Source organism: Poromitra crassiceps (assembly GCF_964638095.1).
Source record: "Poromitra crassiceps genome assembly, chromosome: 10".
In the NCBI taxonomy this organism is placed as follows: Eukaryota; Metazoa; Chordata; class Actinopteri; order Beryciformes; family Melamphaidae; genus Poromitra; species Poromitra crassiceps.
The window spans coordinates 41,544,798-41,572,323 of NC_139631.1; the positions used below are offsets into that span (position 1 = coordinate 41,544,798).

Consider the following 27,526-nt stretch of genomic DNA (forward strand, 5'->3'; position numbering starts at 1 on the left):
AAGGAAAAGTCATAACTAGCAATCTATATGTTTGCAGTGACTCAGAGTGTGTCTCTTCCCAGAAGAGATGAGGGCAAACTCAAGGCAAGAGTGTTCAAGCAGCAGTTAACATGAGACACTTAGGCCATGTTCAGACTAGGAGGCCAAATCTGATTTGTGAACTTTAGTGACCTATTAATGACTTTATCCAGATTGGCTTTATGAGTCTGGACGCTCCAAGTCTGATTTGTGTCACTTGTCCCAAACCACATATGGAGGTAGTTTCCAATCTTCCAATCCAATCGGACGCGCAGATCCACCAAATCTGATTTGAACGTCACTCGCAACTCGTCATCAAATGCTTCTGCGCAGGAAAACCACGTCACCAACGTACGTATTTACTGACGCCCACGTCGTTACCATAGCAACCCATGCAGATAGGCTGTTTAGGTCTGGACACACAGATCCGACTTGAGAATCAGATTTGTGAACTTTAGTGACCTATTAATGACTTTATCCCGATTGGCTTTATGAGTCTGGACGCTCCAAGTCTGATTTGTGTCACTTGTCCCAAACCACATATGGAGGTAGTTTCCAATCTTCCAATCCAATCGGACACGCAGATCCACCAAATCTGATTTGAATGTCACTCGCAACTCGTCATCAAATGCTTCTGCGCAGGAAAACCACGTCACCAACGTACGCATTTACGTCATACCAACCCATGCAGATAGGCTGTTTAGGTCTGGACACACAGATCCGACTTGAGAATTAGATTTGTGGCAGTGCGGACACACTCCCAAATCAGATTTGGGAAACCAATCAAGATAATGATGATTAATGACTTTATCAGCAAATCGGATTTGCCTGTAATGTGAACATGGCCTTAGAACATGTGACAATCCAACAAAACAGCGCAAAGAAGTTTCAGTCGATTTTTATATCCGAGATATTTAACAGAACGTTACTCTGGCTCCCGAAGCCTGAGCAGGGTGAGGTATTGATCAAGGCAGATGTGGTCTGTTGTTGCTGAAGAATGTTCCCAAGTTGATAGGAATGTCTGAAAAGGAGAGAATACTTCTGATCCCCAAAAAGACGCTTCTTTGGGTGGTTGTAAGTCCAGGGAAGCTGACCTCTGGGATAATATTGCACACATTGTTCCCTTCAGGCGCTACTGACCACCGTTGTAGGCGTAGTCCGCTTTGTTGTGCATGATCAGTTTGCTGTCCACAAAATAGAAACTGTCCGATCTGGTCTCGTAAGGCTGCTCCACCATCTGGTGAACTGTATGAAGGAAAAGAAAAGAAAAGAAAAGAAAGAAAGAAAGAAAGAAAGAAAGAAAGAAAGAAAGAAAGAAAGAAAGAAAGAAAGAAAGAAAGAAAGAAAGAAAGAAAGAGATTATGTGTTAAATATGCATGCGACAGGTATAACATTACAGTCTGGTTGAGCACAGCAGAGGAACTCACTGAGGTCTTCTGGGAGCTGTGGAAACTCGTAGATGTGCTCGCACGTGTTGCGGCTGTTAGGAATGCAGAAGCCAAAGTCAAAGTCAAAGTTCTTGAGAAGACGCCCCTGGAAATAATGCCTCTCAATCATACGGAAGCTGTTAATGGGCTGGTCGCCCACTGTGAACTCCACGCTGAGGTTTGGAAAGAGAGAGAAACAACAGAAAATGCACAAAACCGTTGTCATTATAGTTTTAATATGGAGCGTAAACTAGAAAGAGAGAAAAATCCAGGCGACCGTTACATGTTCAACTGTTACATGTTCAACTCATTTCAACTGGCCTAACAAAGTGACTTGTGATTGGATTAGAACATTTCTTCTGTTCCGTCCATTGACTTACGTTGCACCAACAGTGCGGAGTTTTAGGAAGGCTGGTGTAAACTGATAGCGCACAAAACGTCCAGCACTGGCGTCTGCGTCTCCACTGTCCTCTTCATGCTCTGCAGGCCCTAATACAGAAGAACTCCATTTAAAAGTGCTGATGAAGGCACACGTCCAATTGTAACCAGGAGGACAATCAAGAATACAGTCATTGGTTTGCGTTTGCAGTTATTTAAAAAAGTGTGTGAGCAATTGTGTAGTAACTGTATAGTGAATTATGCCAATGCAAAAGGTACAGCAAGTTCCGTATGGTTATAGATTTCTGTCAAGATATTGTAAAAAGCCTGCGTGTAATGTTCAGTCAATATTGACTCAATTATTGACTGAACAATTTGAGTCCACCGATATATGATTGGTAAGAGTGGTGCGATCACATTAGTTGGAATTAAAATCAATAAAATCAACTTCAAAATACGACAAAGTGAGTCTCTTATTACTTCCTTAACATCCAAGTACAGAGTTATTATCAGTAACAAGTACAGATCCTGTACAGGCTCACGGCGCCTATAGACCTTATTCGATTGACGTCCCTCACGTACGGGCACGCCAACCGCCGCCATATTGTCGACATAGCGCTGCAGCTCTTAAGTGACAGCGTATGTGGAGCAGCGTTTATAGGAAGCTAGCCGCCGTTAGCGTTACCTGTATCGTTCCAATTGTGTTCGGATGGTGACCTGCGTTAGGCATGGCTGTAGTAATGACAGCAATAAAGTCCCCGTGGTTTGTTTCTATCTCTACCGTCCTCAGACGTGAAGGGAGTGAGACGGAGGATACGTCAGCAGCACAGGAGATGTGTGGATAGTTAGAGGAGAGACAGGTGAAACTTTCTGACAGCTCCTCACAGCAAAGTCTGTTCACCTCGTTCTTTTGTTTATTTATTACAGGCATTAACGGCAGCATACAAACAACAACTGTGTTTTTTTTATTGGTGTCATCACCATCGCTATTTTGTAATGGAACAGAAACGACAATAAGGCTGTTACTAGTTGTCAGCTGCAGCGCTGTGTGCGCCACCATGGACATGCGTAGCAAATTTCACGCAATTTCATCATCATACAGCTTTTTGGCAGTAAATATCAAGAACCTTTTAACACATTTTAATGATAGTTCTGTCGATACTACGTAAAAAAGGTGGTGATTGGGCAAACGTGGGCAAAAAAAAAGTGTTTTTAAAATTGTTCAAAATATAAAAAAAAAAAAATCCAGGTGGACTGTGAGGGAAATTTGTAGAGCAAGGTCAGGTGAACATGTGGAAAAACATTTAGTGAAAATCCGACTGTCAAAGTCTGAAATGTTAACCTTTAACTATCGCACCTCCATCATGGTTGATTGTGGAAATATTTCTGGAGTTAGTAATGGCTACCAATATCGGTCATTGGGCCAAATTTGATGTCTTTGCGATGTACCAACTCACAGGATTTTGCTGACTGACTGGCCCTAAAGCCCCAGACACACTATGTCTGGCCGTCTGTCGCTCTGGTATTTGCGGTGTGTGTCCTGCACCGGCCACTGATTCAACATGTTCAATCGTGTCAGGTCGTTAGTGAGAGAAATCACTCTGATTGGCTGGTCAGCGGTAGCAAAATCACTCTGATTGGCTGGTCAGGGGTAGCAAAATCACTCTGATTGGCTGGTCAGGGGTCGCGAAACAGCGCAGGAGAAGAGAGGGCACACAAAACTCTCTTTTCCAAATTAATCTCATCTGATAATTCCAAAACACGTATATTTTCACAACAGCGTGCCTTTGGGAAAATACATCAAGCCTGTCGCTGCGGTTTCTCCTTATTTTTGACCTCCGCTTCTTCCTTTCTTCTTCCACAAGCAAGAGACCAGACAAGTGCTGACAACACCAGTGTCATTTACAACCTTCTATCATCAGACATATTCTCCATTAGAAGTAGATATATTATGAAACCGTTTAAATGAGCGAAATGGTTGCAGGTTCGCAGGCCCGTGTTACCTCCGTCCATACAGGCACGATTGTGTCTACGGGTGGGAAGCCGAATTGGGGGTGTGTGTCCTGGTCGCTGCACTAGCGCCTCCTCTGGTCGGTCGGGGCGCCTATTTGGGGCGGAAGGGAACTGGTGGGAATAGCGTGATCCTCCCACGTGCTACTGTACGTCCTGCCGGTGAAGCTCCCCGCTGTCAGGTGAAAATAAGCGGCGGGCAACTGTGCATGTGTCGGAGGAAGCATGATGCTAGTCTACGGCTCTCACCAGATCAGCAGAGCGGGTGGAGCAGCGACCGGGGCAGCAGGAGGGAAATTGGCCAAGTACAATTGGGGAGAAAATGGGGGGGAAATCAGAAGTGAGCTTTGTTTCATCATGAATGGGCTCTCACGCAGGTTGCAGAACGTGACCTCTTAATGATTCTATCCAAATTGGTTTTATGAGTCTGGACGCTCCAAGTCTGATTTGTGTCACTTGTCCCAAACCACATATGGAGGTCTGCACCATAGGGTCTGGACACACAGATCTGACTTGAACACGTGCCCAAATCAGATTTGTGGCAGTGTGGACACACTCCCAAATCAGATTTGGGAAACCAATCAAGATAATGATGATTAATGACTTTAGCAGCAAATCGGATTTGCCTGTAATGTGAACATGGCCATAGTGTCAGGTTAGGAGTCCTTGACATGAAAAAGTTTGAGAACCACTGGTTTATGCTATACAGGAACATGAGTGCTTCGTACTGGTATAAGATACTCACCACAGCTGGGAGGTTTGGCAATCTCAAACAGCACCGTTCCTGTCTCCAGATCTCGGATTTTGAAACGCGTGAAGTCAACGTTGTAGATGTTGTCTTCAGGTTTGCAAAGATAATCTGGAATAGGAAATGTCAATGTGGTGACGTGACGTCATTAAAACAATTGCCCTCCATTCTGTGTCCATTATGGGACAGCTAGCGACTGGCGAGCATCCGTTATGGGACAGGCCCTACCTGCCGTGCCTCTGCCCCCTTTCCAATGCCACAAACATTTCAATAGGTTGACCCATACATGTGCCCAATGTGGAGTAACGTTAGCCTACAGAGCTCTCTGCTTATCCAATTCTATCAATACTGGCATGAACCATGGCATACACATTTTCCCATTCTTTAGGATCGAGTTGTACAATCTCTACACAACCCAGCTACTAGCCCCATAATGTTCCGCTGTATCTCCGTTTCTTTCTGCAACAGCATCACGCAGAATTCCATAAGGAAATTTGGGGGGGGTCGAGCGGTTAAAACGCTCTCCTACTCATCTCCGACGTCCGATCGCAGATCCGAAGATATAATAATCTCCCTACGGAAGCCGGTAGTTTAGGCGGGGGTGTTAAAATTATATCCCTGCGTGAAACAACTGTTTAAAAGCATTCTTGTGCCGAATTTAGGAGAGGAGAAGCGTCCCAGTGAACCTTGGGAGTTTGACTATTTCATGACACCTTTTACTTCACAGGTGCACTGGATTTGATCACTGTGCCGCCGTATCCGTGTGACTGCAATGTTGTTTGCTCGCTGCGTGCAAGCGGTGCACTGTGATAGTGCTGTAAATTCGGCACAGGCTGTGGAAAGACTGCTTTTAAACATTTGTTTCACGCAGGAATATCACTTTTAACACCCCCGCCTATACTACTGGCTTCCGTAGGGAGATTATTATTAGATTATTAGACGGGTAGAAGAGCATTTTAACCCCCCCACCCCCAATTTCCTTATGGGACGGTGTTTGATGCTCTTTCAGAGAGAAACGGAGATACAGTGGAACATTATGGGGCTACAACAACTTGCACAGGTTACCTGAAAAAGCCCATTTAATTGATCAACCCGTTTTTTGAGGCATTTGAGTGGGTGGCCTGGTTAGGTTTAGGCTAGGGTGACCAGACGTCCCCGATTTTCGGGGACAGTCCCCGATTTCGGTGCTCTGTCCCCGGCTGGAGCTGTCCCCGATTTTGGCCACAAAGTCAAATAATGGCAAGAAACTCGATAACAAAGCATTTGCGGCACCACAAAAGCCCGTTGTGCTTGTGCACGTTGTGCAAAGTGCTGCCTGTGTGTGACAGAGTAGATCACAGAGTAGATGTTCTCCCTCTGCCCGTGCCGTGGTTTTCCCAGGACCCAGCCGCCCGCAACCGAAGCCCCAGAGGTGGCGAACGAGAGGCGGTGTCTGCTTGCTGCTTTTGCTACTGTCCTTGTTTACCGGACCCCATTCAGCGGGTTATCCATCCCAGTTGTTTTGAATAGTTAAAAGTACAGTAAAACTATCTGGTAAGTAAGTGCAGTAAAACGTTTTTGCAGAGAAGTCAGTAACGTTTTTATGTACACCAAACTCCATTGAAAAAAAATTCAATTTTTAACATGATTGGCGATGGATCATTGTTATCTAGTCATTAGCCTACTGTTCCCTAAATTGGCCTTCAGCCATCAAAACTTTGATAACCCCTGGTTTAAATTAACACAATAGGTCATATTTATCTCTAGATTACAATTTTAATCATTAAAATTGCCTTTTAGTATTAACATGATGTTTTAAATTATTTTGTCAGCATTTAATATTAAATTAGCAGTTAATATGGTCATGTGGCCATTGAATACTTGAAACTGGTGAGCGACACCCTAAACTCAAGGAAAGTGTTTACTGAGGTAATAAATCACTACTGTAATGTTTTTGTTTTGTGGAAATAAATTATCCACCAGTTGGTGAGGTCAAAGAGAGAAGTTGTCCCTCTCTATGTTCCTGCCACTCTACACAATACACCAGTAGCCTATTTCTCATACCAAGGCTGTCTTATTTGTGGTAAAATGTGCCAGATAACTAGTAGGGCCTAACCATTAGTAACCACTGCTTCTTTTTCAATTGTTTCAAAATCACAAAGTTCTTCATAGATCTAGCCTCTTACTTTTGCTCTCAAAGTGCACCAGATTTATACATTTTACTGTAAAATGTACACAATTTTCTAAAAGCCGGGGGGGCACAGCCCCCCCTGGGCCCCCCTAGCAGACCACAAAATGTCCCCGATTTTCATTTGGGAAATCTGGTCACCTTAGTTTAGGCGTGGGGGGGATGGGGGGGGGTCTGGTTAGGGTTAGGCATTGGACCCCTGGGTCTTTAGGGTTAGGGTCTAACCTCTGGGTCTGTCCAGGTAGGGTCTCCCCCCTGTGTCTCCCCCCCTGGGCTCGGAGACCCCAGGTTGATCCATTAAATGGGCCCTTTCAGGTCACCTGTGCAACCTGGATTGTAGAAATTGTACAACTCGATCCTAAAAAAAAAACGAAAAACACGATTTCAGACGGACAAGCCCGTCTTTATTGTCACACGATTACACATCAACACATGCACGGAGGGCCACAACACACACATGCTGACGGTGGCCGGTGAAATTTGTCCTCTGCATTTAACCCATCCTGGCTTTGTCCTTTCCTCCGGGGGGGCAGGCCAGGAGCAGTGGTCGCTTTCTCGTACAGCGCCCGGGGACCGACTTCGGATGTTGTCGTCACTGGTCGGATGACGATGACGATCTGATCTTCTGCATGTTTTTAATGGGGGGGGGGGGTTATATACGGAGGAACCCCCCTGGGGGAGCACGGGGAGAACATGCAAACTCCACACAGACAGAAAGGCCCTTACGACGAGATACCCCACCTGGGCAGTGGGCACTGAAGATATGGGGGGGAACACAACCACAGCGCTCACAGTGTCCCAGGCGAGAATCGAACTCAGGACCTTCTGACTGCGAGGCAACAGCTCTACCACTGAGCCACCGTGCTGAACTAAGAATGGAGAATTTGTATGCAATTCATTTCCAATTAATGGAGGATTCATATTAGATCGAGTGGACTTCCGCTAATTTAGCACTAGACGAGCAAGTTGTGCTCACCGTTATAGCTCACACCTGTTTCCCCCTCCTAGCTCAGCCTTGTAGCAGTGGGGCAGTGTTATATACGTAGCTCGCCTCGGACTCACAGCTTTTATAGGTGCGGGAATAGTGGGGAAGTTCAACCATTGTTATCTGGTCCGGGAAAAGGAAAGGGGCAAGGCCAAAACAATAGCAGCCGAAGCCCGTGGTTGAGTGTCCGATGACGGACCTAGGGGTTCGACTGAGGGTTCAACAGATGCATTGGTTATCAAAATAAAGGTTATACAAACAAACAACTACTTTTAATTTGTCATCGGTGGTTTGTTTGCGGTTCTACTGACACAATTGATGGACTTATTTGGAAAGGCTGAAGACTCATCAGAGCTAGCAATAGTGTGTGTCCGACCATCACTATTAGTGAAGACCAGGCTACCCGCTACATACCCTCGGTCACAGCCCGGAGACCCAGGGCCTGGTCCGGAGTGATCTCTTTGCCCAGCGCCCTGAGTTCACCCTCTGTGACAACAGGCCACTTCTCCGTGTGACTGCGCCTGGACTTCAGCTTCTTCAGCATTCCTCCTCCAGACTTTCGCTCCCTGGAGTTCGCAGTCGAGCCAGTATCTGTGTCCGCCTGTCCTTTGTTGACTGCTGGCGCCGTTTTGTTTCGAGAACCGTTCATAGCGGCTACTGTCTGGTGGCAACGAATGTAGAAAAGTTGTGCCTTTTATTTTCTGCAGCGAGATTTGAGAAACTGTGGTGTTTCAAGATGGCGTAAAACGTGTCCGGATGACGAGAAAGTAAGATTGTGATTGGCTGCCAACGCTGGCGGTTGGCATAGTTACCGAAGGGGGTAGGCTTGGTTCACAACCCGGCCTAGCCCGACTCTCTCTCTCTCTCTCTCTCTCTCTCTCTCTCTCTCTCTCTCTCTCTCTCTCTCTCTCTCTCTCTCTCCCTCTCTCTCTCTCTCTCTCCCTCTCTCTCTCTCTCTCTCTCTCTCTCTCTCTCTCTCTCTCTCTCTCTCCTCTCTCTCATTCAATTAATAATTAATTCAATGAATAATAATAATTTACATAGACAACACAGTAAATACCAATACATTTACAACATACACAAGATATGAACAGAGTATTTACACAATATATACACAATACAAAGAATGTATTCTGTTTATAATATAATACAATATGTATTGTATAATACACAACAAAAAGAAGAAGAAGAAGAAGAAGAAGAAGAAGAAGAAGAAGAAGAAGAAGAAGAAGAAGAAGAAGAAGAAGAAGAAGAAGAAGAGTTGTTGTTGTAAGTTGTTGTTGTTGCTGTTGTTCAGTGTGTTGGAGTGTCCACTGTGTGGCGCTAATGCAACTTACAATAGAAGGTAGTTTGTTGACGGAAGTCCTCACTGAAGAAGAAAAAGATGGTGCGCGTGAAGAGAAGGTAAAATGTGCTCCAGTTGTCTGGTAATGTATTGTCATCAAAGCGTGTGTGCACACTGCACCGTTCGTGTGTGACGGTAGCTCTGGTCTCGTCTTGTGTCGGTGGGCAGGTATTTACTGTGTGAAGTGAACGTGTCGGAGCGGAGCAGCCTGCTGCTGCTGGATGACTGGGCGGTGAGGGCGGCGGTGAAGGCGGCGGTGGCCCGCACACACGGAGACTACGGAGCAGCGCTCTGCAGCGTCGGATTCAACGGTACGACAGGGCTCTTCTCTCGGCTTAAGAGCCCTTTCACTCTCCGTTGATTTTTCCCATAGAGCTTTTTCCCTCAGTCTATACCACCACGCCAAATATAAATACATAAGATACACAATCTAACAATCAATGACCGTGTTTAACAAACATGACATCAATCATTGGTAAATTTGGCATTTATAATCCTCAACTTTTAGGATGGGCTTAATAGCCTACTTTGCGCTTTATCGTCCCCCATGGTAACTTTACTTTAGCCTACTGATTAGTTGCTGATTGGAGTATTGGATATGTGCTCAATTCAATCGTTTCATACATAAAAGTTATTATTATGTTCTACCAGATATGTATTAAAGCAAAGCAATGCAGTTTGGTGTGGGCCTGTGGATACATCAAGAGAGAGTGGCACGCATCAGGCCTGGTCCTGCACTCGGGGGCAAGTGAAAAGAGAATTTCCCTATGGGGAAGTGAGTGTGACCACCTTAGTATGTGGTTACAGGGATCATTTATCAGGTGTTTATTATAACAGCTGTAAAGCCTTTTACCATCTTCCCACCTGGGGGGGGGGGGTCTCATCAGATGGGGGTTCATGGCCTAATTTCTATCTGTTTGAGAAGCCTTGACATGAGGACATTTGGAATTGCCTGGCCTGTATCACCTCTTCTGATTCTTGCCTGATGATGATGAATAATCAATCATCTCCCCAGTCACTTTAAACCAGAGGTTCTCAAATGTTTTTCAGCCAAGGACCACCTTACAAGATAGAAAATATACCGGGGGGACCCCCTCATTCTGATTTGTGATTTTGGGCTAAGCTTAATTGTTTCCATGGTAACGTGCTTGACTTTTAATTTGATAGGTTTGTTATTAGAATGTAATCCATGAACCATTTTAGATTTAAAGCATAAACTATTTTTGTTGAACTATGAAGATTTAGCATTTTTTTTTTTTATTACATTACATTTACATTACGTCATTTAGCAGACGCTTTTGTCCAAAGCGACTTACAATATCACAATTTGTCAACAGTACAGAAAACAACTGCAACTTGAACACAATCAATGACAGCTAAGATATTTTGATTAGACTAGCACCATGTAGGAAGTAGTTAGAGAAGGAATAAGTAACATGTAGCTTTTTTTTTGTTTTTTTTTAACCTGAAAACTTTTCGCGGACCCCCTGGCAAAGTGCCACGGACCCCCATTTGAGAACCACTGCTTTAAACAGTAACATTGTCTAATCTCATGCTACCTTCATGATGTTGCAGTATGTGAACTGAGGTCTCTCTCTGTCTTCTCTTCTTCTCCTCAGTGAACTATCTGAATGCCCATACTGGAATAGTATTCCTGCGCTGCCCCAAACATTGTTACAGACTCATCTGGTCTGCTCTGCCTTTTATTACTAGTATTGAAACTCAAGGGCAGAAATTACCATGTTTCCTGAGCTGTTTGCATGTGGGAGGTAAGAGAACCATGATGCAAATAACACCTTCAGAACTGTCATTACTCAATGTGATTTATTTGAATTAGCATATCTTATCGTGAACTGGGTGTCATAGCATGTTAGTGGTTTTGTTGGTCATTTGCATTGCTGCTGACAACTCAATGACAAATACTAACAATGTCTGATTCCAATATTTTCATAACCGAAACACTGGTACTGGTGATTTTAGGATCGACCGAAAGGACCCCATTTCATGATAAATCACATGCTTCTGAAAAAACAATTGAGTTATTAATTAAACATTGTTTACAAATGTTATTTTACCCCAGGAACAATCAGAACATGTCAGAAGTTTCTGGTCCGATACAACACCCAGCAGCTCCATCGGATGCTCCCGAAATGTAAAGATGAAGGTAAGCCATAATCCTGTTGATACTCAACTTTATAATATGTGGTCACTCAATTCTTGTCATATAATAATAACAGACATAAAATACAAGACAAATAAAAGTGCCGGTCGTTGAATGGTTCCTTCCTTTCTCCATTTGCAGAAGAAAAACTAGAGGTTCGCAAAGCAATACTGAACTGCACCCTGATCAGAAGAAACGAGGAAGCATTTGAAGACGAAGCCGAGAGTGAAGAAGATGATGAAGAGTGATGTCATTCTTATCTTGCTACATGCAGTAAACGGAGGCAGCTCAAGCGCTTCACCTTGGTTCTACCCGGTTCTGTCACTTTATGTTATGGGACTCAAAAGACCAAGCTCTGTGGAAACAGGTTCAGCACAGCTGCAGAGAGAGTTTAGTATTGAAGAAAACCGACTGTATTCTTGTCTGGAGACTAGAACAGAGGGACACACATTATGTAGTGTGGTTGTGGTTAAGTGAGGCAGCAGAGTGGCCTAGCCCTAGTGAGTGAGTGAGTGTCCTGTAACAAGGAGGCCACAAGTTTGATTCCCATTTGGCAAGACACTCAACTAACGTTACTATCTGGTCACAGTGGACTCAGTGTAAGTTGCTTTGGAGAAGAGTCCCTGCTCAATCTCTAAAATGTAAATGTATTACACACCACATGACCTTATATAGATGCAGATTATTTCTGATTTATTACATTTTTTGTATATTGTTTTGTACTTTTTAATATAAATTAAAGTGTTTTGAATATTTATGGCGATTTATGATATTCTACCATCCTATCCTACTCTGTCTGTGAAACATTTATCTCTGCAGCAGGTTGACCAATCAATCTGAAACTTCACATGGGTATTGGAAGAGACAGGAAGTGATGAAGTTGGTTTTTAAATTTTCCAAAATGTTATTGGCATTTGGGATGATTATCACTGATGTCACAATGTTAACAATGACCTCAGTGACTGCTGCTTAAGTTCTCTCTGGATCCATTTATCTCTGCAACGGGTTGGAATAAAACTCCAAAACTGGTATGGACTATTATGATATTAACAAAAGCAGTAGTTGACTACAGCAGTTTGTGGAATATATAAATAGAACTAAATGTTTGGGGCTCCCTACATTTCCCACAATGCCTAGCTGAGCGTCTTGACAAAACAGATTTGCACGCAGCTATCTGTTCTGTCAGCAACAGAACAGAGCTGCCACAAAAACGACATGATGTTGGACATTATTTATATTTATAGACAAACAAGTTGGTGTGACAGGATGGTAACTCAAACTGCGGACACACAAATCATAAAATCTATTACACACAAAAAACATGTTTTTATTTTTAATTGAATTATCTTATCTGAAAATAATATATCTGAAATATAAAATAATATATCTGAACATAATAAAAGTTTGATAAAAATATAACATTTATTTGGTAATATTTTAGATGTAAATGTCATGTTGGTCAATACGGACAGGGTGAAAATGGCCTGCGAGAGGTGTAATTCAAGTGCAATGAGAACCAGGCTCTTCTCCTCGGGAAAAGCCTGGTGACGTGAGGTTAGCAGATCCTAGCAGAACACGTTGAATCCCACTCCATTTGGGGGTAGAACATGCCATACAAGCGCCAGGATTAGCCAACCTCAAATCCAGTCCCCAGAAAGGTCACCTCACTGGGTCTTCGTCAGGCTGTAGCAGCTGGGCGTTGGCAGACACAGGTGCGTAGATATACAGTGCAGGCAGTGCAGTTGCACTGGGGCCCCTGGAGAGAGCAGGCTCACCAACAATGTACTGGGCAGAGAACGGCCCTTTCCAAATGACTCAAATTGCCACCCCAGAAATTGTGTTCAAATCAACATTCATCAACATTAAACATGTTAAAGTCAGTGGTCATTTCAGAACCACAGTGAAATAGACAGGTCTTCTGCTCTGTTACCAGGTGTCAGTGCGCTATCCATGGTTCTGATAGCTTGCTCTATGACCACTCTATAGGACAAATCAGCGTGACGTCACTTGCCACCCAGAAATGCGGAACCCCGCGGCAGCAAATAGTATGAGTTGTGCCAAACAAATGTTAATATCTCAAAAACGATACATTACATGGCTTATATTTTGACATTCTGAGTGAGGAACAGAAAGTGGAAGCAAGCAAGTTCAAAGTCAAAATTGTGATCAACACTGGAAAAAGGAGCTTCTTGGTTTCTTTTTAGAGAAACATTGAATGCAGAAGTGTTGGTACACAGGTCAGAGGTCACCTGCACAGGTTTACAATGCAATGTACAACTTCAAAAAATAGGAGACACGGGCAAGAAAAACGCAACGCGTTTCGACCTCACTGGGTCTTCGTCAGGCTGTAGCAGCTGGGCGTTGGCTACCGCTCCTATAATAAAGGCATACGTGGCAACAGGTAAGGTGATGTGGCATACGGAAGGTGGGTTTGACGCAGCAGTGATGCAAAAATGTAGAAAACAAAGCATAGACTACCAGGTCATATAAATATAGGGGAAATAGCAAGGTAAATGGAAATGTATAGGAAGTACATGTCTATAAACAATCCATAATCAATATTAACACACTAGGAAAAGAGAAGAATAGAAGAATAAGTAGGCCTAGAAATAAGTATAGGGGAGAAACATAATAAAAATAGCCTATGGGAATGACTGAATATAAACAGAGCCTGAGGATATGTACAAAAGATAGGCATGAATATTTTTTATTTAACTAGGTAAGTCATTAAGAACAAATTCTTATTTACAATGGTGACCTGGCAGAAGGCACAGCCTTTTGAGGGATAGGGGGTAGGGGATAAAATAAATACAAAGTTACTTAGAACAAATTAAAACACAGTTAAAACATAGCAAGACAGAGCAAATAAAACAAAAACAGTCAGAGCAAACAGGCAGGGGATAAAAACTAATTCAGGAAGCAGTTGCAGGTGTCAGTTATATGTCCATGATAGAGTCCTTGAAAGCTGACTTGGAGATGAATCTTTTTTGTAAGCTATTCCAGTCTATGGGCACAGCAGAATGGAATGATGACTGACCGATTACAGAATGAGTTTTGGGGATTTTCAGCAATATAGCTATAGATATATGAGTACAATAACAATATAACAATATACAGGAGAGACATAGCAATTTAAATGAAGCACGTCAGGTCGCATTCCTCATTAAGTCCATGAGGAGCGACAGTATTGAGGGTGTATATCCAGCGCGCTTCACGCTGCAACAAAGCCCTGTCATGATCACCGCCTCTCGGGTGAGGTGTGACCAGGTCGATCGCCCAGAAACGGAGATCACTGTCCGAATGCGCGCACTTGATGAAATGTTCCACCAGCGGTGCCTTGGTGTCCTGTCGGCGTATAGTGCTTATGTGCTCCGTTACGCGTGTGCCTAACAGTCTCAATGTTTTCCTGATCTAGAAAAGCGGGCAGGGACACTGGATGATATAAACTACTCCCCGTGACGCACAGGTGGTGAGGGTCTGAGAGTGACTGTTTGTCTGCCCGGGATGGTGAAAGCTTTAGTTTTCAGAGTCTGGGGGCAGCAGGAACAGTGTGCGCACGGGAAGTGTCCAACTGGTGGGGGCAAAGAGTCTATAGCAGGTTGTGTGGCATTGGGAAAATGGGTGGTCTTGACGAGGCTGTCTCTGATGTTGTGGTTGCGTGAAAAGGCAATCCTGGGGGGAGCAGAGAAAATGTCATGTACTTGTAGGACCCTCCAGTACTTGAGAATACAGCGTTTTATTTTGTTGGCCAGAGGGGAGTATTGCAGGGTGGCAGTGACCCTAGGAGGGAATGGATCAGGTGTTCTGGGCTGAAGGAGTCTCTATGGAAAATGCTGCTCGACTGATCCCTCGCATTTCCCCCATACCTAAGCCTAAGTAATTCACTCAACTGGAAAATCCAACACATGTTGGTAAAATATATATGTTGCCTATCATGCATAATGGGGTGTGTGTGTGTGTGTGCGTGTGTGTGTGCGTTGTGTGTACTACGTAACTAGCGTGTAGCCTAGGGGGCCCTGTCAAAATTGGTTGCACTGTGGCCCATCTATCATGACTACCCTACGCCACTGTACAGATAACCATGGTCTAAATAAGTTGCCACAAATCGGGGCACTGCCAGTACTTCCTCTTCACTGCGTCCACAAAGGGGCGCAGTATCCCCTGGACTGCCTCGTCCCTTCTGGGAATGCGCTGCATGATTTCATGCATTACAAGAATGGATCCGTCTGTTCCCATGTGCTCGATGATTGTTTTGGCCATCTGCTCTCTAGAGTCGGTCATTCGCTCGTTTGGGACTCTGCCCCGACTCATGCACCTCTTCAGCTCCTGAATCTCAGAAGTGGACAACGCGTCCAGCAATTTTGTAAGCGCTAACTCCCATTCTGGCCCCGTGATTTTCCATCGCGCCGCGTATCCCATCAATTCCTTCGTTTCCCATAATGCTCCAGTTGAGGCTTGGATGCAGGACTGAATTTCTAAGCATCCCTGTATTTTCACCATATCAGGGAAAGCACTGATGACATCGTCATTTTTTATAAGTTCCAAGAAGCCTCGGCAGGTGTCCTCTCCTCTTCCCATAATCTTATCCAGAAGGTTGGTGACGTGCCCTCCCACATTTTCGTTAGTGATGGCTTTCAGGTTGGTATAGTCAGATCGAGTTATCAGTCCCTTCTCATAAACTTTGATCAGGATGAATGGGTAGTTTTGACACAGAATCTTCTGAAGAGTGGTCATTTGACGTCTCAATGTATCATGGAATTCAGTCATGGTTGCTTTGTTTCTCTCCTTCTGCTCCGCTTCAAAATGGCGTCTGGAGTAACTTGCTTTCTGACACTTTCACTGTTCCCTCCTCTTCTCATGTACCAGCGTCCAGCGTTGAGGTTTTTGATGAGGCGATGTTACAGGTCTCGGGCTGAGATCTCATAGACAGATAACATGCCTGTGTAAACAGGAGAAATAATAAGACAGGGACAAGATGCTCAGTTTAGTGCAGCTCCGCTCATCAGAATTTATTTTTGATACTGTGCAAAATCTATCTTTTTTTCTTTGTCTGTATTTTGTTTCCATATTCCAATGTTATATACCATAACAGGGACCAAAACTAGCACGACTCAACCCGGGCTGTCCAGGTTTTTGATCGGTGGAATGAGACAAAAAAGCGAGACGAGCTGGGCGCGGCCACGCTGATACCAGTGGTGAAAATGGGCCATAGGGCTACAACAGTTCCTTTCATGTTTTCTACATGTAGCCTGGTGAAACGAAATGACATGGCACACAAAGCTATATTTTGGGGATCTTTGTTATCCGACTACTTTATTGGTAGGCAAAGTAGTATTAATTACATTGGAGTTTGGAGATTGAATAAGAATAAAATAAATGTTTGTTTTACAACAAGTGGTTATTTCTGTTCACCAGTCTTCTGTCATAAAGTGCGTACAACACACTGAATCACTAATGCTTCAGTCTAACTTGACCACAGTGTAAGCCTGTAAACACTGCACTTCCAGTGTAGTGCAGAAATCACTGTTTCAGTGTCAGCATATAGAAAATAAAAGTGCCCAAACAAACAACTGCAATGGTAGTTTTCCTGTTGAATTACAATAAAAGAAAACACACACACAACCACAGTTAAACCTAGCAGTTAACAGCATGTCAAACCATACAACTGCAAAATGTAGCTTTCCAAGATACTCACTGCAAATTGTCTTGGTGCTGCTAAACCCAGTGCACGATCAACAGCTCTACAATTGAAGGCAGCACAGCACTATACTGTGATAATGTGAGATTCACTGTGTTGTGCTACCTCCAGTCCACTAGAGGGCTCTGTAATGGGGTTCCGGGGATATAGAAGAAGAAGCCATATCTAGTTGTACTTCCTGAAACTACGTTGTAACCAGGCTGCCATATTTCTCTCTCACGAGAATAAATAACTCCTCTGTTCACAATGAGTACTCTGTCTGAGTTACTACATATACATAGAAGAGTAAACATATCAAAATAAATATCCTCGGTACAAGTGCAGTTTACTTTCATTCAGAATCATAACAAATAACATACATGGTGGTAAAGAACTTACAATGCGTCGCAGACGCTATCAACGTGCGCGTGTTCAAGTCCCCGCCACGGCAGTAAAGAATGCTCCAAGTCCTTTCCACGCAGTAAACAATCTGTAAACATCCGATCTGTTAACACTAACATCGACAGAAAAAACCCACAATCTAAACTTCCACACAACTGTATTAACAGGTATCTGTGGTTATTTTTGTAGCCTATAAGTTACAGATTGGTTTATTTACCTTCATTCGCTGGCTTTCTTGGTTAGCAGCATGGTTAGCAGCAACACGGAAAAGAAAGTATCACTTCCTACTTCCTGCTTCCTGTTAGACAGGTCTCGCGATGCTACAGGTCATCAAAACCTTAACACTCTGGGCTCAGTGCCATCTAGTGGCTTTAGTGGAATCGCCTAAGCTCAGCTCAGCTCTTCTTCTTTTTTTGAGTTTTATGGCGGTTGGCAAACATATGTATGTGCATTACCGCCACCTACTGGAGTTTGATGTCCTCTTTATAGTGTAATCTATTTACAGTGTTCATCATATCCACCCATAGTGCTCCCAATTCACGATATATTGTCCATTCTATGACTCAGACTGATTCGGCGGGAACTCATCTCTCAACGCGTTCTCAATCTCCTCTCCAGAAATGTCAACAACATTCAAGAACCTTCTAGCTGCATCCATCATCATCTTAATCTTTTCCTTTTTTCCTTTGACCTGTTCCACACAATTAATTACCATAGCTAATAATGTCAAAAATCCTTTCTTGTCCACACAGATGTTTCGTTCAATTCCACCAGTTCCACTCTTCTGCTCCGATTCATTTTGCACTTCCACTTTTTCCTTTCTCTCAATCTCCCTGCACTTAACAGCCTCAGCATACGACACTCCTTTCTCCTCTCTGATCCTGCTCACTTCATTCTCCTTAACTCTACGTGGACACTGCGCTGATCCTGTGTTGTGACTCCCCTCACAGTGCAGACATTTTGCCTCATCTTTACATGTTTTCCCCCTGCACTCGTCTCCACCACCACACCGTCCACATCTCCTTTCTCCTCTGCACACACTGCAGCAACATGACCGTACTCCTGACAAGAATAACTGCGGTCACACGCCATCCGCACTTTGGGGAAGCGTAGTCGCGCTATCTGCACGTAAAATTCATTGAGCGTCTACTTTGCTTTGTACGGTAAAGAGTGGGTGAAGCCCTCATGGTGCCTTCAAGTACGCCTCGTACACTCAGAAACAGGCCACATAGCTTGTTGTAAAAAGCACAGATAATGTTTTTCTTATCACTTTCCCCTGTTGAAATGCATACATCTGTCATTAAGGCTACTTTATTGTTCTTCAAGACAAATTTTTTAATAATTACCTCTGTCAATGAGGTTGTTTGTGGTGCCATTTGTCTGTCTTTGTCTGTTTATTTGAATTAGACAAAAACTGATATGCACATTTTCATGAAACTTGGTGGAAGGGTGAAGCATGGACAAAGGAAGAAGGCATTAAATTTAGGTACGGATCTATGTCAGACTGACCTCATGGTGGCGCTATAATAGCCCTCTTTACATAGGCTGATATTAAAATGTCCATGAAAACATAAAATCAATTTGTTTTTCTGCAAACTCCACCAGATTCTTGCTCAGTACTCCCCAGTCTACCTACCTGGTAATTTACAAGTGGCTCAGAAGATGAACACTCCAACTTACTTCATTGACAGCTAGATCCACATTTTTCTTCTGAACAGCTTCCTTGTTTTGCTCGGGAGTACAAAAAAACTTTAATTGGTGATTTTTTACATTTGTTGTGTGCGCAGCCCACCACACAACAGCTTTTAGCTATGTTTAATTCAAGGGAAATGACGCTGGTGTGTGGGAATCGTGAATGGAGCGCTATCCCCCGTGATGGGCGTGGCCTATTTCATGCAGTGTCTCTACCACGCAGTAGCAAGAGGAATCATCCGGGTCTCTCAGGTTCCTGTCTGGCGACCCGTCGCCATTTAGTGTGCGCTCGCTGTAACGGACATATCTTTTAGGACAACAACTCCAAATTTAGGCGTTTTCCAGCGTTTGGAAAACGTCCAAAGCCTTGTTGGGGCACATTGTTTTCCTAGTCGAGGAAAAAAAGGCAAATTGTTGGGGTCTTGGCCCCGCGTAGCGCGCACTCGTCCTCTCTCCTCCAGCAGTCGCCATTATTTGAGACGCCGAAATCGTGTCTCTTCTTTTTTCTCGGCTTTGTTAGTTGTCAAGATGTCGCCGTAATGGGGTCTCCGTGTCTGACAGAAGTGAACCAGGGCCTTGGCCGCCGGACTTATCGCAGCCCGCTTTCCAACCGCGTGTTTCTGTTTGATGCTCGAGAGCTCGGAGGCTCTCTGCCCGCAGCTCGGCCGCTACACCAGCAACACCTCGCGCTGCCAGGAGACCACCATGGAGAAAAACCCCAACAGCAACGCCAGCAGCAAGGTTCCACCCCGCTCCAGCTCCACAGGACCCGCACCTGGAGAGTCTAAACCCAAAACAGGTGACGTGTAATACAGCTGTCAAACACGATGTCCGTCTGTCACACTGGTGTGCCTCACTCACTGCGGCCTAGCAGTAGTGCGTGCCATGGTTTGTTTATCTGATTTGGCCGGATGACGTCGCTGTCACAGCACTTGGGTCCTTGTAAACACAGCAGGAGCTTTGATCGCAACATCTACTCTACACACCTGCTATTTGTATTTCCGTATTTCAGCTTCCCAGTGTACACATGTCAATCTGTTTGTATGAGACTTCCCAAGAAGGCTACTTTTTTGACGTTTTTATTTACATTTATTCGTTTTCTGTACAAGCAACTTTGTGCACAATTACAATTCTCCCATACGTTGACTTCTTTTATGTTAAGTGAGTAAAGCCCACCCCATTAAGATGTGTGTGAGATGTGTAAAATGGTATCTAGCTTGATCATCAAACCAATGTTGCTGTCAAATGGAGACTTGAATAGCCCCACCATTTGAGTCAGATATGTGGCCTATAACCTGCAGATGTAGACATGCGTCCACATTGATTCCAAAATGAGGGATCACAACATCAACACTATGGCCAGAGCACACACATAGTAATATATTCAATGGCTAAAATTGGCTTTTGAAACACTAAACGGCGCAGACACACTGGAAATGTAAGCGGCAGCACGTCACTGAAGCGTCGAGCAGGAGCCTGGCCGTTCACACCAGAAGTGCTCTGTCTGTCTGCTCTCCGCCGGTCACCACTTTTACTGTGGCCGCTCTGAAACGGTTAACAAGGACGCCGAAATGAAACGGCCTCCACGTGTCGGATCCATTTCCAGTGTGTCTGGGCTGTAACATCCCATACAACAAAATTCACTTTTTACAATTCTACAGTGCACTACCAGTTGAATAATATACCCTTGATTGAATGAGATGTTTACGTAATCATAATGCGGTTCATAGCTCATCACGTTCTCTTGTCTTTTCAGATGGTAAAAATAATGGAGGCTCGAAGCGCTACAGTCGCAAGCGCGAGCCCGCCCTTCCTAAAAGTGACAGCTTCCCAGGCCCTCGCCGCACCAACTCACAGAAAAGCAAGACTTTTGACAAGAGACCCCCCCAGAGAGGTGGAGGAAGACAGTATGGGCTTGCAGGCGGAGGACGACGTGAGGAGGTGAGTCGTCGTAAGGGAAGACCTTTGTATCAAGTGGTGACGGTAGAGTTTTGACTGAGTGACGGTAGGGTTTGCAGGTCCTCATCCTCCTCTTCCTCCCCAGGTAGCAGAGACGCGCCGGGCCGAGTTTAGCCCGGCTCAATTTGCTGGACCCAAAAAGATCAGCCTGAACCACCTGCTGAACTTCACCTTTGAACCCCGTGGGGGCGCTGGTGGCATCGGAGAAGGAGGCCCCTCGTGCTGGGGCCGCCGCAACAAGTGGGGCCACAAGCACAAGCCCTTCAACAAGGAGCTCTTCCTGCAGGCCAAGTGAGCACTCCCCCACTATGAGCACTCCCCCCACTACACTATTTACTAAGCAGCATGTGCTACACACTGTGTACATTTTCCCCTTATGTTCTCATTTCAATATGAGTATGATGGAAACATCACAACATTTTAGCCCATTTTCAAAGCGACGTTGGCAGGGTCACGTACTGGTTTCTACACACGGCTCTCTTAGGCCATGTTCACATTACAGGCAAATCCGATTTGCTGATAAAGTCATTAATCGTCATTATCTTGATTGGTTTCCCAAAGTGTGTCCGCACTGCCACAAATCTGATTCTCAAGTCGGATCTGTGTGTCCAGACCTAAACAGCCTATCTGCATGGGTTGCTATGGTAACGACGTGGGGGTCAGTAAATACGTACGTTGGTGACGTGGTTTTCCTGCGCAGAAGCATTTGATGACGAGTTGCGAGTGACGTTCAAATGAGATTTGGTGGATCTGCGCGCCGTCCGCACTGAAGTCACATCAGTCGAAAGCAGATTGGAAACTACCTCCATATGTGGTTTGGGACAAGTGACACAAATCAGACTTGGAGTGTCCAGACTCATAAAACCAATCTGGATAAAGTCATTAATAGGTCACTAAAGTTCACAAATCAGATTTGGCCTCCTAGTCTGAACATGGCCTTACACAAACAGGGTTGTTAGCAGGGTCACGTACTGGTTTCTGCACACGGCTCTCTTACACAAACAGGCTCATCCCTGCTCATTGTTCCAGTGAGAAACCAACTTCTGCTGATGCTGGAAAATCCCCATAGTAGAGCCAGCCCAGTACAAGTAGACAATGGTTATGGTGCTGGTGCAATGGGAAAACCTTTATATAGTATAATCTCACTCCTATAATAAGGCGACTGTGCGACGCCTACGTCTAGTAGGAAATAATTCTCCAGAACTTTTGGGAATGAAGTGACTTTTTGTGTTTCAGTTGCCAGTTTGTGGTGACGGATGACCAGGACTACAAGGCTCATTTCACTGACCCAGACACTCTGGTTAACTGGGACTGTGTGCAGCAAGTGGTGAGTGTCTGTCATGTGGTTAAGTGGGACTGTGTGCAGCAAGTGAGTGTCTGCAGGGCTCCAGAGTGCGTGTATTTACACGCATTTTCCCACCTTAAAATCTGCCAGTGCGTATAAATATTTTCATAACGTGCACTGGTGCACCTTGGAATTTGTAGCGTCTCTCTCTCTCTCTCTCTCTCTCTCTCTCTCTCTCTCTCTCTCTCTCTCTCTCTCTGCTCTTGTGCCACAGCGTGCGGCGCTGTCAAGCTAAATCTCTCACATAGAAAGACAGGGGAAATACAAAAATAAAATGTTTTCAATTGCTTCTGAGTGCTTTAGACTTGGGCAGAATCGTTTTACTTTGAAAATCCGACTGGAAGTCTTATCGCTAGTACAACACATGACAGTCTGCAGCCAGCCATCCAGATTACTGGTGTGACCGGCTGGCCAGACTCACTCGTACCGGAATCGGAGTCACAAACAGATGGAATTAAAATGTGTCAGATGGTGGTTTTGTACGCGGGAGACAACGCTACGGCTTCAGCAGACGAGTTCTGACTAACGTTAGGTTGACTGGCATGACAATGACATCTTAGCGTCTAATGTTAGCATCGCTAGCGGGATGCTAGATAACGATCAAGCAAATTCTGGGATTACTAACGTTACCCAACATGTAATTCAAGATCGCTAAAATGTGTTGTCGACAATATGACTATGCTATCTGTTAATGTTAGACCATCTAAGAGCAGCTATCTGCTACGGTTTTTCACTGTCTGCAGTGCACAGTGAGACTATCATTTCACAGCACACTGTGGGATATGTCACTAATCACACAGTAACGTGAACGTCCACAATCATGACCACCATTACATAATGTTAGGCAAACTACAGATGGTTAGTAAATAAATGGTTAGTAATAATTCAAGGACAATAGCCAGTGAGCTGCATTGAGTCATTCTGGTAAGAAATTCATAGTGCATCATGAGAACGGTAGATTAATCATTGTGTCCTTAAATGTGCTCCTAACTTTTTCAATTTAGGAGCATAATGTAAGGTGATAATCACATCACAGACATAAATGCTGCTATACTTAAAATGCAAAGGCTTCCATCAGTGGGCCATAGGCTCAATCCTCACTGTGTTAACTCAGTTGGTGATAGTGACTTTAACAGACATTTATTGACACGAAAATCTTTGAGCATATCATTTAATAATTTGCCAATATGTATACCAAATTACAAAGAAGGTAACTCTTCAAATGTATTATTGCGGTGCCAAAAGGCGTGGTGAAACATGTGGGTGCACCTAAATGATGTGCTGGTGCACCTAAATTAAAAAGTAAGGTGCACCTAGTGCTAGGGATGCAGCGGTATACCGTTTGAAGGTATACCGCGGTTTGAAAACGTCACGGTATCAAAACCACTAAAATTTGCTGTCATACCTTCCCCATGGTATCAGCTGTTTCCCCAAAACAAAGTGCCCAGGTCGCTTGCAGAGTGCAGCTTACGCGGCCCCTCCCCCTGACTGCATGCCTACCTAGACTAGAGCACAGTAGAGAGGAGCCGCAAGGACCCCCCTGAACTTTCCCCCATCTAAAAAGACGACGTCGGCTGTATGGGAAAATTTCGGCTATTGTAAAAACACAAATGGTCCGCGATACCGTGGTATTTTTGTCTAAGGTTATCATACCGTCAAAAACTCATACCGTTGCATCCCTACCTAGTGCAGTGGTGCCCAACCAGTCGATCACGGTCTACTGGTCGACCGTGGACTGACCCCAGGTCGATCGCGTCAAAAATCTATTATTAAAAAAAAAAAAATGTATAATCAAATAAAATATAATGGAAGTACATGCAGTTGTTTATTTTAATAATGGATCATAATACAATGCAATTCCAAATGCACTGTTATTTTAAAAGTAGCCACACAGTGAGAAAAAAGAAAGTCAGAAAAAATAAATCATGTATTAACACGTTCACTGCCATTGACGAGATATCTCGTCTTACAAAATCCAACAATTGACTGCCAATGACGAGATATCTCGTCTTAAAATTTTTTTTTTTTTTTTTGACGGTGGGACGTGGATCAACGCCCTCCACGTCTCCTATAAAAAAATTGGAGCCACCGAACGTGTACAACCCATTCCACCGACCCACTAAGTGGCGACAGTGCTCTCCAGACTAGAAAAAGCAGAGCCAAAACTGCAGGGGAACGCGTGAGGAAACCATTCTCTCATACTGTAAAATGGATTGGCGAAAACGCTTTCGCTTTCGCGCATTATCGCGCTGGGAGCTGGCGGTGGGGGATTGCAAATTTGCATAATAGATTATGCGTGCAACACACTTTGAAACACCCGCAGAAAGCCCACAATCGCACGCAGCTTCATTGCAGCTGAGCTCACAATCGAAACGACTCATGCAGACTCGCCCAAAGAGCAGCCGCCAGCAGCCAGGCAGCACAGACAGGCAGAGCCTCGCTTGTGACAAACGCTGCAAAGCCACTAGAGACACACCCATGGAGGGAGGAGTTTGTAGGAGAGGGGGGTTTGCTGCTGCTATGGAGGAAATTACTGTTCAAAACTATTGTTTAGATGTCTGACGTCTTACGCCAAAAATAAATGGTTAAAGTGACTGTTCTATCGAATTTCACAAAAAGCCATTTATCTCAGAATAAATTTTCAGACGCTGAAACCATGCTGTATTCTACTGCTAATGCCTACATAACTACTAACTCTACAAACTAACTCTTTTAGACAGAGAAAGCACACATTCTATTAGTTCTTTTGAGATCATTTATGTTCACAAAATCTTAGCAGAAAAGAATCCTCGGCTCTTGAAAGATGAGCCAGAATCCTCAAAAAAAAACCTTGGCAGAACCTACCTACAGTATTGAAAAAACGGCTGGCAGTGAATGTGTTAACACGTTCACTGCCAATGACGTGTTAATACGTCAAAAAAAATCCAACGGTTGACTGCCAATGACGTGTTAACACCTTAAGTGCCATAGCCGAAATAATTCGTCTTACATAATCCAGCGCTTGAGTGCCAGAGCCGAAATAACTCGTCTTACATGTTTTTTTGACGGTGGGACATCAATCAACCCCTTTTACATCTTCCAGATAACTATTTGGAGCAAGAGCATGCGTGTAATCTATTTTACCGACCACTAAGTGGCGACAGAGACCGAGAGAAGTCACAGCCAGGGACCCAAAAGCCACAAAAGCAGCCGCCTCCCGCGGAAAAGCCCGGACACACACACACAGAACGGACAGAGATCCCTTCCCCCCAGAGCCGCGCAGCAACGCAGCAACGCGCGAACACACACACACACACACACACACACACACACACACACACACACACACACCGCGGGAGAAAGCCATTCAAGGAAATGGCGACGCGATTTTACAGTAATCCGTTTCAGACTCGTCTTGCCCGACAGGCAGACAGGCAGGCAGGCACGCAGACAGACAGGCAGGCAGCACAACGCGCTTCTGACACGCCCGCTGAAGCCAGGAGGAAGGAGGAGAAGACACACGGAGGGAGGAGTTTGAATGAGAGGGGTGTTTCCTGTTGTTATGGAGGAAATTACTGTTCAAAACTATTGTTTAGAATGTCTGACGGTCTTACTGATGCCAAAAATGAATGGTTAAAGTGACTGTTTCACAAAAAGCCATTTATCTCTGAATAAATTTCCAGACGCTGAAACCATGCTGTACTCAACGGCTAATATCTACATAACTACTAACTCTGCAAACTAACTCTTTTAGACAGAGAAAGCACACATTCTATTAGTTATTTTTAGATGATTGGTGTTCATGAATTCTTAACAGAAAAGAATCCTCGGCTCTTCTAAAATGAGCCAGAATCGTCAAAAACACCCCTGGCACAACTTACCTACAGGAATGAAAACATGGCTGGCATTCAATGTGTTAATACGTCAAAAAAAGTTTTTTTTTTTTTTGACGGTGGGATGTGCATCTAACCCTTTTACATCTTCTATATAAATATGGGAGCCACCGAACGTGTACAACCCATTCCACCGACCCACTAAGTGGCGACAGTCCTCTCCAGACTAGAAAAAGCAGAGCCAAAACTGCAGGGGAACGCGCGATGAAACCATTTTCATACTGTAAAATGGGTTTTCGCGCTGGTTGCTGGCGGTGCGGGATTGCAAATTTGCATAATAGATTATGGGTGCAACACACTTTGAAACACGCAGCATAAATAAGACCAGAATCGCAAAAGCTTCATCAAAGCTCTCAGCCGAAACCCCAAGAAACGAGCGAGCCCATCCAGACTTGCCCAAAGAGCGGCCGCCAGCAGACAGGAGCAGCAGCAGCAGCAACTCACTTGTGACACGCCCGCTGCAGCCAAGAAGAACACACACGGAGGGAGGAGTTTGAAGTAGAGGGGGGTTTCCTGCTGTTATGGAGGAAATTACTGTTCAAAACTATTGTTTAGATGTCTGACGTCTTACTGATGCCAAAAATGAATGGTTAAAGTGACTGTTCTATCGAATTTCACAAAAAGCTATTTATCTCAGCTTAAATTTTCAGACGCTGAAACCATGCTGTATTCAAGTGCTAATGCCTACATAACTACGTACTAACTCTACAAACTAACTCTTTTAGACAGAGAAAGCACACATTCTATTAGTTCTTTTGAGATATTTTGTGTTCACAAAATCTTAGCAGAAAAGAATCCTCGGGTCTTGAAAGATGAGCCAGAATCCTCAAAAAAACCCTCTGGCAGAAGCTACCTACAGTAAAAAAAAAATGGCTGGCAGTGAATGTGTTAAATAAAAAAAAGTGATGCATCGATAATGGTAATCGAATTGAATCATAGCCCTCTGAATCGTAATCAAATCGAATCGTGAGGCCAGTGAAGATTCACAGCCCTAATGTCAAGTGGTTGTGGGACAACGAGAAAGTGTTGTGAGGTTAGTTACTGCAGGCTGGAATCGATGTGTGTGCGTTTGCGATGTTGAAACTGGACTGGTAGATCACGGGAGGCTGGCTACTTGAAAAGTAGATCTTCGGTCAAAAAAGGTTGGGCACCCCTGACCTAGTGTAAAAAGTTAGTCTGGAGCCCTGGTCTGTCATGTTGTTAACTGGGGACTGTGTTCAGCAAGTGGTGTCTGTCATGTTTTCAAGTACAGCATTGTTAACCTTCACTACTATGATTTGATTCTCTCTGGTACTTTTACTTCAGTCTGGGAATTCTATATGAAAATCTGTGCCAACCTA

General features: G+C 44.3%; 3 protein-coding genes and 1 long non-coding RNA gene across 5 annotated transcripts in view; 2 read left to right on the forward strand and 2 right to left on the reverse strand.

The window, feature by feature from the left end:
* Positions 1 to 633: 633 nt before the first annotated feature.
* On the reverse strand, positions 634 to 8,382 carry unc119b (unc-119 lipid binding chaperone B; the record flags this gene model as incomplete). The annotated part of the gene is made up of 5 exons (XM_083644834.1): positions 634 to 1,263; positions 1,446 to 1,618; positions 1,826 to 1,934; positions 4,579 to 4,692; positions 8,148 to 8,382. 5 exons carry the CDS (start codon positions 8,380 to 8,382, stop codon positions 1,151 to 1,153), a joined length of 744 nt encoding a protein of 247 aa, XP_083500960.1. The 3' UTR covers positions 634 to 1,150.
* A 734-nt stretch (positions 8,383 to 9,116) lies between these two features.
* On the forward strand, positions 9,117 to 11,979 carry pop5 (POP5 homolog, ribonuclease P/MRP subunit). Its single transcript, XM_083644851.1, has 5 exons — positions 9,117 to 9,137; positions 9,247 to 9,389; positions 10,698 to 10,847; positions 11,159 to 11,242; positions 11,381 to 11,979. The coding sequence occupies exons 1-5, from the start codon at positions 9,118 to 9,120 to the stop codon at positions 11,485 to 11,487; spliced, it is 504 nt and encodes a 167-aa protein (XP_083500977.1). The 5' UTR covers position 9,117; the 3' UTR covers positions 11,488 to 11,979.
* A 1,746-nt stretch (positions 11,980 to 13,725) lies between these two features.
* Positions 13,726 to 17,606, reverse strand: LOC310783920. The gene is made up of 3 exons (XR_014553113.1): positions 17,536 to 17,606; positions 17,316 to 17,406; positions 13,726 to 16,178 (listed from the first exon to the last, which is right to left on the reverse strand). It is a non-coding gene; the product is annotated as an uncharacterized lncRNA (long non-coding RNA).
* A 1,657-nt stretch (positions 17,607 to 19,263) lies between these two features.
* The window catches only part of rnf10 (ring finger protein 10), a 29,593-nt gene continuing 21,330 nt past the window's right edge, over positions 19,264 to 27,526 (forward strand). For both annotated transcript variants that reach the window (XM_083644829.1, XM_083644830.1), the window contains exons 1-4: positions 19,264 to 19,809; positions 20,767 to 20,951; positions 21,055 to 21,260; positions 22,206 to 22,296. In XM_083644829.1, the coding sequence (XP_083500955.1) occupies positions 19,638 to 19,809; positions 20,767 to 20,951; positions 21,055 to 21,260; positions 22,206 to 22,296 (654 nt within the window). In that variant the 5' untranslated portion in view covers positions 19,264 to 19,637. The remainder of the gene's footprint in view (positions 19,810 to 20,766; positions 20,952 to 21,054; positions 21,261 to 22,205; positions 22,297 to 27,526) is intronic.